At 45.4% G+C, this 10,772-nt stretch overlaps 1 protein-coding gene across 1 annotated transcript; it reads left to right on the forward strand.

Moving 5' to 3' along the window:
* Positions 1-684: 684 nt before the first annotated feature.
* LOC141986078 (uncharacterized) lies at positions 685-2,576 on the forward strand. Its single transcript, XM_074950236.1, has 2 exons — positions 685-1,476; positions 2,056-2,576. Exons 1-2 carry the CDS (start codon positions 894-896, stop codon positions 2,574-2,576), a joined length of 1,104 nt encoding a protein of 367 aa, XP_074806337.1. The 5' UTR covers positions 685-893.
* Positions 2,577-10,772: the final 8,196 nt, after the last annotated feature.

Consider the following 10,772-nt stretch of genomic DNA (forward strand, 5'->3'; position numbering starts at 1 on the left):
TAGGAGACAACCTCACCAGTTTCCAAAGGATCCCAAATATACATGGCTCATATGGAAAGGTGGCCACTAATTCACAGGAAGCAGCCATTCCTCAGCACCCTTATTTATACATGCTCTTCTTCTTGGCACAGCAAGGCAGAGCATATAGCTCTGTAAATGGCTTGACGTCCTGATTTAATGTGGAGAGGTGGAAGCTGAAAGGAAAAAAAATACAGGCCATAGAAAACTAAAACTGTCATCACAATTCTTACTTTTTTGGAGTTTTCCCATGTATTTCTAGCTCATTATTATTAGTGCTTAACAACAGCCTGCATTAAACTGATGTAAAGTAGCCCCAGCCACCGCTCCTATCAAAAAACTTGGAACTACCGCAAGAAAACCTTGTTCTCTCTCAGCTTCAGTCACTGCATTGGACTTTCTGAAGTTCCATGTTAGCCCACAAGGGCTGAGCAATGTAGTACCAAATACATATTAATGGAAGTTCTGAAGAGGTAAGAGAACAGGACGGGAAAGAAACAAAGAACAGAGGTAAACAAAGCCCTGGTCTACACTAGGACTTTAGGTCGAATTTAGCAGCATTAAATCGATGTAAACCTGCACCCGTCCACACGATGAAGCCCTTTATTTCGACTTAAAGGGCTCTTAAAATCGATTTCCTTACTCCACCCCTGACAAGTGGATTAGCGCTTAAATCGGCCTTGCCGGGTCGAATTTGGGGTACTGTGGACACAATTCGACGGTATTGGCCTCCGGGAGCTATCCCAGAGTGCTCCATTTTGACCGCTCTGGACAGCACTCTCAACTCAGATGCACTGGCCAGGTAGACAGGAAAAGAACCGCGAACTTTTGAATCTCATTTCCTGTTTGGCCAGCGTGGCAAGCTGCAGGTGACCATGCAGAGCTCATCAGCAGAGGTGACCATGATGGAGTCTCAGAATCGCAAAAGAGCTCCAGCATGGACCGAACGGGAGGTACGGGATCTGATCGCTGTATGGGGAGAGGAATCCGTGCTATCAGAACTCCGTTCCAGTTTTCGAAATGCCAAAACCTTTGTCAAGATCTCCCAGGGCATGAAGGACAGAGGCCATAACAGGGACCCGAAGCAGTGCCGCGTGAAACTGAAGGAGCTGAGGCAAGCCTACCAGAAAACCAGAGAGGCGAACGGCCGCTCCGGGTCAGAGCCCCAAACATGCCGCTTCTATGATGAGCTGCATGCCATTTTAGGGGGTTCAGCCACCACTACCCCAGCCGTGTTGTTTGACTCCTTCAATGGAGATGGAGGCAATACGGAAGCAGGTTTTGGGGACGAAGAAGATGATGATGATGACGAGGTTGTAGATAGCTCACAGCAAGCAAGCGGAGAAACCGGTTTTCCCGACAGCCAGGAACTGTTTCTCACCCTGGACCTGGAGCCAGTACCCCCTGAACCCACCCAAGGCTGCCTCCTGGACCCAGCAGGCGGAGAAGGGACCTCCGGTGAGTGTACCTTTTAAAATACTATACATGGTTTAAAAGCAAGCATGTGAAAGGATTACTTTGCCCTGGCATTCGCGGCTCTCCTGGATATACTCCCAAAGCCTTTGCAAAAGGTTTCTGGGGAGGGCAGACTTATTGCGTCCTTCATGGTAGGACACTTTACCACTCCAGGCCAGTAACACGTACTCGGGAATCATTGTACAACAAAGCATTGCAGTGTATGTTTGCTGGCGTTCAAGCAACATCCGTTCGTGTGTTATCCTCAGGAGAGTGAGATATAATCCATGGTCACCTGGTTGAAATAGGGTGCTTTTCTTCAGGGGACACTCAGAGGAGCCCATTCCTGCTGGGCTGTTTGCCTGCGGCTGAACAGAAATGTTCCCCGCTGTTAGCCACAGGGAGGGGGGAGGGTTGAGGGGGTAGCCACGCGGTGGGGGGAGGCAAAATGCGACCTTGTAATGACAGCACATGTGCTATGTATGTAATGTTAACAGCAAGGTTTACCCTGAAAGAGTGTAGCCAGTGTTTTATAAAATGTGTCTTTTTAAATACCGCTGTCCCTTTTCTTTTCTCCACCAGCTGCATGTGTTTCAATGATCACAGGATCTTCTCCTTCCCAGAGGCTAGTGAAGATTAGAAAGAAAAAAAAACGCACTCAAGATGAAATGTTCTCCGAGCTCATGCTGTCCTCCCACACTGACAGAGCACAGACGAATGCGTGGAGGCAAATAATGTCAGACTGCAGGAAAGCACAAAATGACCAGGAGGAGAGGTGGCGGGCTGAAGAGAGTAAGTGGCGGGCTGAAGAGAGGGCTGAAGCTCGAATGTGGCGGCAGCGTGATGAGAGGAGGCAGGATTCAATGCTGAGGCTGCTGGAGGACCAAACCAGTATGCTCCAGTGTATGGTTGAGCTGCAGCAAAGGCAGCTGGAGCACAGACTGCCACTACAGCCCCTGTGTAACCAACCGCCCTCCTCCCCAAGTTCCATAGCCTCCACACCCAGACGCCCAAGAACGCGGTGGGGGGGCCACCGGCCAACCAGCCACTCCACCACAGAGGATTGCCCCAAAAAAAGAAGGCTGTCATTCAATAAATTTTAAAGTTGTAAACTTTTAAAGTGCTGTGTGGCATTTTCCTTCCCTCCTCCACCACCCCTCCTGGGCTACCTTGGTAGTCATCCCCCTATTTGTGTGATGAATGAATAAAGAATGCATGAATGTGAAGCAACAATGACTTTATTGCCTCTGCAAGAGGTGATCAAAGGGAGGAGGGGAGGGTGGTTAGCTTACAAGGAAGTAGAGTGAACCAAGGGGCGGGGGGTTTCATCAAGGAGAAACAAACAGAACTTTCACACCGTAGCCTGGCCAGTCATGAAACTGGTTTTCAAAGCCTCTCTGATGCGTACCGCACCCTCCTGTGCTCTTCTAACCGCCCTGGCGTCTGGCTGCGCGTAACCAGCAGCCAGGCGATTTGCCTCAACCTCCCACCCCGCCATAAACGTCTCCCCCTTACTCTCACAGATATTGTGGAGCACACAGCAAGCAGTAATAACAGTGGGAATATTGGTTTCGCTGAGGTCTAAGCGAGTCAGTAAACTGCGCCAGCGTGCCTTTAAACGTCCAAATGCACATTCTACCACCATTCTGCACTTGCTCAGCCTGTAGTTGAACAGCTCCTGACTGCTGTCCAGGCTGCCTGTGTACGGCTTCATGAGCCATGGCATTAAGGGGTAGGCTGGGTCCCCAAGGATACATATAGGCATTTCAACATCACCAACAGTTATTTTCTGGTCTGGGAATAAAGTCCCTTCTTGAAGCTTTTGAAACAGACCAGAGTTCCTGAAGATGCGAGCGTCATGTACCTTTCCCGGCCATCCCACGTTGATGTTGGTGAAACGTCCCTTGTGATCCACCAGAGCTTGCAGCACTATTGAAAAGTACCCCTTGCGGTTTATGTACTCGCCGGCTTGGTGCTCCGGTGCCAAGATAGGGATATGGGTTCCGTCTATGGCCCCACCACAGTTAGGGAATCCCATTGCAGCAAAGCCATCCACTATGACCTGCACATTTCCCAGGGTCACTACCCTTGATATCAGCAGATCTTTGATTGCGTGGGCTACTTGCATCACAGCAGCCCCCACAGTAGATTTGCCCACTCCAAATTGATTCCCAACTGACCGGTAGCTGTCTGGCGTTGCAAGCTTCCACAGGGCTATCGCCACTCGCTTCTCAACTGTGAGGGCTGCTCTCATCTTGGTATTCATGCGCTTCAGGGCAGGGGAAAGCAAGTCACAAAGTTCCATGAAAGTGCCCTTACGCATGCGAAAGTTTCGCAGCCACTGGGAATCGTCCCAGACCTGCAACACTATGCGGTCCCACCAGTCTGTACTTGTTTCCCGAGCCCAGAATCGGCGTTCCACAGCATGAACCTGCCCCATTAGCACCATTATGCATGCATTGACAGGGCCCATGCTTTCAGAGAAATCTGTGTCCATGTCCTGATCACTCACGTGACCGCGCTGACGTCGCCTCCTCGCCCGGTAGCGCTTTGCCAGGTTCTGGTGCTGCATATACTGCTGGATAATGCGTGTGGTGTTTAATGTGCTCCTAATTGCCAAAGTGAGCTGAGCGGACTCCATGCTTGCCTTGGTATGGCGTCCGCACAGAAAAAAGGCGCGGAATGATTGTCTGCCGTTGCTCTGACGGAGGGAGGGGCGACTGACGACACGGCTTACAGGGTTGGCTTCAGGAGGCTAAAATCCACAAAGGGGGTGGCTTTACATCAAGGAGTAGTTCAGGCAGGACTTCACGGAGGGTTCCAATAAGAAATGGTGCACCTAAGTTATTGTTCTTATTGGAACAAGGAGGTTAGCCTGGCCTCTGATTGATACATGGCTAGATCTACCTCGCTGCACCTTCTCTGTGCATGACTGCAGTGTGACCTAGAGGAATGAGTCCCCTAGATAGGGGAGAAGGCAAATGAGTACAAAACAAATCTGGTCTATTTCTTGTTTTGATCCACTCCATCTATCTTTTACATCTTTGGCTGGCAGCAGACGGTGCAGAAGGACATATTGCCTGCCTGCTCACCATAAGACGGTTCAATAGGACTGACTGCCGGACTAAAGAGAATGACCTGGTCAAGTCACTAAAAATTTAGTCCCTGCGCCCATGTCTGCCCAGGCGCTCCTGATCGACCTCACACAGGCAACCAGGAGTACCTCGGACATGACGAGGACGGCTACCAGTCGTATTGTACCGTCTGCTGCCACAAGGCAATGGGTTGCTGCTACTGTGTAGCAATGCCGTACTGCGTCTGCCAGCACCCAGGAGACATACGGTGACGGTTACCTGAGCGGCCTCCATGCTTGCGGTGGTATGGCGTCCGCACAGGTAACTCAGGAAAAAAGGCGCGAAACAATTGTCTGCCCTTGCTTTCACGGAGGGAGGGAGGGAAGGGGGGGACTGACGATATGTACCCAGAACCACCCGCGACAATGTTTCAGCCCCATCAGGCATTGGGATCTCAACCCAGAATTCCAATGGGCAGCGGAGACTGCGGGAACTGTGGGATAGCTACCCACAGTGCAACGCTCCGGAAGTCGACTCTAGCCTCGGTACTGTGGAAGCACTCCGCCGAGTTAATGCACTTAATGCACTTCTGTGGGGACACACACACTCGAATATATAAAACCGATTTCTAAAAAACCGACTTCTATAAATTCGACCTTATTCCGTAGTGTAGACATACCCAAAGAAAAGAAGGTAAATAGAAAAAGGAAAAGAAAGTGATGTTAGCACAATGTAGGAAGAGAAGAGGAAGAGAGAGATGTGGGAAAAGGGTGATGGATGAGAGGACTTATAATGCAACATGACCGTTTGCATGGTAGGGGAAACAATTACAAGTGCAATAGTTTTGAACTAGCCCACCATGGCAACTCAGCACTTTCAGTCTCTTCAGGATGCACGTTCATGCTGAGCAGGTTAGAAATGCAAGGTTTAGTCTGTCTCTTTCATGCCCTGTCCTTCATTCACTTAGTGGCAGTACTTTTCAGCTTCTTTTAGTGATTGCTCTGTATCTTGTCCAACAGTGTGTCTGATTGAGGGGGTTTCCAGGCAGCAATCAAGGGGTGTGCACTCTTATAGTAGGTGGCTCTCACTTCCTTCACTTTGACTTCTGGGGTCATTTGTTTCTCTTGTATTCAGCTGCAGCAGGAGTGGAGTCGAAGTTCAGGATCTACAGCAAAGGCCGACTCACAAAAGTAACATTGAAAACTGTTGCAAAACTATGCACCTCGGACTATATTCTGATCTTAGTTACACCAGTTATGCCTATGCAAGCCATCTTATGTAAGATATTATACGGCTAAGAGAGAAAAGGCCTGATCTGCAGTGACTTATTTGCTAGGGAAAGCCCTTGAAATGCCTCACTCTGAACTGTTTGTTAACAAGTATTGTAAGGTGAAATTCTTGCCTGTGCTGTGGGCCATCTTAAAGCCCTCACCACTTAGGTCTTCAAAATAGGGTGTAAGAGTGACTTAAGTAGTCCATAGGCTTTGGGCTGGCCTTCTGCACAGGGGAGAATTTAACTCTTAGTTGGATTTTGAACATTGATAGTTTCCAGGGGTAGGGAGCTAGAAGACCTCTGACACCATTGGTATGTGTCAGAAGTCTACAGCATGACCATGCTGAACATCAGCTTTCTAATTTTGCAGAAATGTTGTAAGTGAAACGTTAAACTGATACCAGGGTCTACTTTAAGGGGTTTTCTGAGGAGAATGGATTTATTAAGGTTAATGAGTTAGCAACGCAGACATCCATGGTTCCATCTTTACCAATCTACATAACACCCATATCATAAATAAGGAACAAATGTTTTCTCCCCATGACTGAATTTTGGTAAGAGTAACAGTATAATTTTTATATTAGTTCTCTCTTGGAGACTAGCTTGCTAGAATCTATTCCCAGAAGCACATCATGCCTTAGCACCTAAAATATCTCAAAAGAGTTTTTCTGAAATCAAGATGCTGATGCACTTGATTTCAGATATACTGAAACTAACAAACTCTCATAATTCAGAATCATTCAATATTAGCATGATAAATCACGCTGATCACCAGCTGGGCCTGAAAAAATTTCCCATCACAGTATAGTTTTGCATAATAGTTTTTAAAAAATAAAACTTTGCACTTCTGAAGTACCTCCCATCCATAGATCTCTTTACAAGCACTAATTAAGCCTCAATCCAAATCACCACCACCCCACCCCTGGTGGTAAATAAATTGGATTAATCCCCATTTTACAGATAGGTAAACCGAGACACAGAGGAGTTATAACTTGTCCAGGATTGCACAACAAGTCAGGGACTGTGCTTGAAAGAGAACTAAGGATTTCTGACTCTCAATTTCCTACTCTAATGATTAGGCCACATTACACCTAACCTTTAATCAGTGACTTCAAAGTATCATTATAAACAAGACAAATTCTTCCTTTGATTTTCTTTTTAAAGAAATGTAACTCCTTTTCTGTGTTCCTAGTGTTTAGATTTTGAAGGCAAAAATTCTCAATCCTTTCACAATCTTAATTTCAGTTTTGAAAGATCTTAAAGAAAACCTTTCAAAGTGAGGTTTTGCTTGATTTGAAACTAACTGATACATTTTCCAGTTAACCATAACTGATGTAATGTTACTGCAAACCAGTGATCCTGATAATAAGGGAGGTCTGAGCTGTAAATTCAGGTCTGAACCTGATTTCAAACTTTCAAAGCTCAGGAGTGTTTGGACCTGGGATTTTGACTTGATTCAGACCATTACAGACAGCGTCAGCCGTGAAATCTTAGATTCAATTTGCGAGCTAAATCCAGATTTGGTTTTCAAAGCCTGCTTTCCAGCCCATACTGCCAAGCTTTTTTTGGTTGTTTCGGTCCAGGTTACAGGTTTAAATAGGATGACCATAAGTCCCATTTTGGCCAGGAAAGTCCCTTTTTTAAGCCCTGTCCTGGCCATCCTGATTTTTTGGCAAAAGAGTTGGGTGCAGAGGAATATGCAGGGGGAGGGGGGCAAGCGGCAATGCCAGCCCCAGACTCACATGGGCGAGCAGCAATGCCAGCCCCAGCGTCATGGGGGGCGGGGATCAGGGCTCGAGCAAGTGGCTTGGGCCAGCACCATGTGGAGAGAGGAGCTCAGACTAGCCCCACGCAGTGTCCCATTTTCCCTTTGGGAAATATGGTCACTCTCTCTCTTTCTGATAACATAAATAATTTCTGGAAATAGTGGGACAATTCTTCATCAATGTCATTGGAGTTTCACATGACAACACAGTGTTAACGTATTACTTTTTATTTTTGTATACGAGTTTACATCGACATATATATCAAATACCTGAGAGCAAAGTTGGCCTGCTTGTCTGGAGGTGGTATGTTGGACTGGCATAGTAATAATGTAATTGAGAGAGTAAAAGAAGAAATAAGTAAAGAATTTTTTTTTATTTGAATGCTTCAGTACTCACCCCTCCCACTTTCTTCTATAGAATCTGCTTTAAAATGATAGGTTTCAGAGTAACAGCCGTGTTAGTCTGTATTCGCAAAAAGAAAAGGGGTACTTGTGGCACCTTAGAGACTAACCAATTTATTTGAGCATAAGCTTTTGTGAGCTACAGCTCACTTCATCGGATGCATAAAGTGGAAAGTACAGTGAGGAGATTTTATATATACACACAGATCATGAAAAAATATACACTGTAAGGAGAGTGATCACTTAAGAATACTAAGTGAAACTATTTCCCCTGGTTTACTCCTCTCCCCCCCCAACCCCCCCCCCCCCGTTCCTCAGACGTTCTTGTTAACTCCTGGAAATGTGCTGGAAATGGCCCACTTTGATTATCACTTCAAAAGGTTTTCTCTCTCCCCACCCCACTCTCCTACTGGTAATAACTCATCTTAAGTGATCACTCTCCTTACAATGTATATTTTTTCCTGGTCTGTGTGTATATATAAAATCTCTTCACTGTACTTTCCACTTTATGTATCCAATGAAGTGAACTGTAGCTCACAAAAGCTTATGCTCAAATAAATTGGTTAGTCTCTAAGGTGCCACAAGTACTTCTTTTCTTTTTAAAATGATGCCTGCTCAGAACTATAGGCACACACAGGACACGCAATACTCAGAGTACATTTAAAGTTCTGCCTGGCTGTGCAAGGATGCTAAGTGTCTGTCACGTGCTGAAATTGATCGTGTGGAAACTGACATCTGCAGGCCAGTAATAGTGGTCATACCTCACTGCTACCCCAACTGTTACCACTCCAGCACAACCTACCACCCTGAGCTCAACCCAGCTGTCAGGGCTGTCACAGCTGCCATCATATTCCACTGCCATAAGCCTCTTGGCACAGTGGACTTGACCACTGCTGAGAAAATGCCTGTCATTGGCTGGAATAGACACAGGAAATGAAGACACTAAGGAACCCTGGGAAGGTGCAACATGTTCCAGCCACTCAACAATAGTATCAATCCCTGCTTGAGTCTCTAAGGTTGTTCTTTGTTGACTGATAAGATTGGACAAGGCACAGTGGGCCCCCAAACTCGTATTCTGTGTTGCTTTAATTGAATGTGTCACTGACAAGGGACAATCACTTATGCTGCAGTATCTATTCCAAATGAAACAATTGTTTTAAAATAATTGGTCTGACAAGAGGGCAGGCAGCCATTGAGGATAACCTATATACATTGCTACTGAGACAGGCAGAAAACATGCTCTTTGTAATTGCTTGTGCTCAGCTCCTCTAATTTCCCCCAAAAACATACTCAGAGTGAACACTGCTTTGCAAATCTGTGATTTGAATAGCACTGAACAATTCTTGTGACCCCATTTCCATTTTGCAGGGTTTTGTGCTCCATGAAAAGGGCTCACTTCATTGTAAAAAAAATCTGGTTAAAAATATTTAACCCAAACAATTGCCAATTAATTTAAATCAAGTGAAAGTGTATAGAGTCAGGGTCAGGTGCTTGGCGGGTTTAAGCCAGCATAGCTGCACAGACTTACCCTACCAGGCGAATTTGGCCTTTAATTTTTCCAGTAAAGTTTGCAGCAGATCAGAGTGCTTTACAAACCCTAATGAAAATCTGGGCAATTATTCAAGATAAAGCAGATGATCAAAAACCTCTGTGTTTCAGCTGTTATTGTCTGGTATGAGACATCGCTCCTAACTGCTTATTTCAAAAACAAAAGTATAAAGAAAAATAACAGAACATGAAAACACCCATCAAAGGCTTGTGTATACAAGAGATCTGGGAGGCAAGCATTAAACACCTTGAAGACTTCTCAGGGATAGTGGACACGAGAGCAAGCATGTCCATGAGGGGCTCCATCCTGCTAGGTGCTGAAGACCCTCACTTCCGATTGAAGTCAATTGGTACCAACAGTGTTTGTCACCTCCAGGAATTGCTTAGTACCTTACCAGATCGAGCCTTAAGTGTGAACTCTCAAATACAAGTGACCCCTGAGATGACTCTAAAGGAGTTCACCCACTAGCAACCACAAATATATCTGAGATTCTTGAGGAAAGTCTATATAGAAGTGCTTAATATTATTACTGTGTGATTTTCCGTTTTCTAATTAATTTGTGTAAAAATGTGCCATTTGAGTATATGGAGCCCCTTTTAATTGTTAAACGTTGTAACAGCTAAATTTTAATTAGTGTTTTTTTGTTTTTTAACGTTTCATTTTAAAAAAACAGACTGGAAACTAGAAGCTCTATTTATGATATATTAAATCATACAGTCAACTCAGTTCTTAAAGTTTTGGAGGATCTGATTTTTAAAACCTTTGGATTAATGGACGCTCTCAGAATAAGATCTTCTCAATTTCTCATCATACAATATCTGTATGCTCCCCAAACTTGGCATTCCTTACAGGCAACATGATTCCTCACAGTAATAGACTCCTGGCCCTGACAGTGATGAAACTGCATCATTCCACATAACACACACATTTCCCCATGGGATAAAATGGTAGGATCCTTTATTAAATAGTTGCACCTAATTTCCAAATATAGAGCTTGATCTTTACCCAGTCCAGCAAGCCCTGAAACATGTGCTTAAGTTCTTTGCTGGATCAGGCCAGCGTGCTAGGCATCCTGCAGGATTGAGCCCACAATGAGTTCATTCTGTTCTCACACCAGCTTTATGCAGCTATAACTCCACGGACTTTGGTGGAGCTTTAGCTAGTTTATACTACTGTAAGATTAGAATGGGGCCCCAATTATTCATTGTTTGTCCTCCGGTAGGGTTAGCAAATGAG

The sequence above is a fragment of the Natator depressus genome, chromosome 4 (genome assembly GCF_965152275.1).
Source record: "Natator depressus isolate rNatDep1 chromosome 4, rNatDep2.hap1, whole genome shotgun sequence".
Taxonomy (NCBI): domain Eukaryota; kingdom Metazoa; phylum Chordata; order Testudines; family Cheloniidae; genus Natator; species Natator depressus.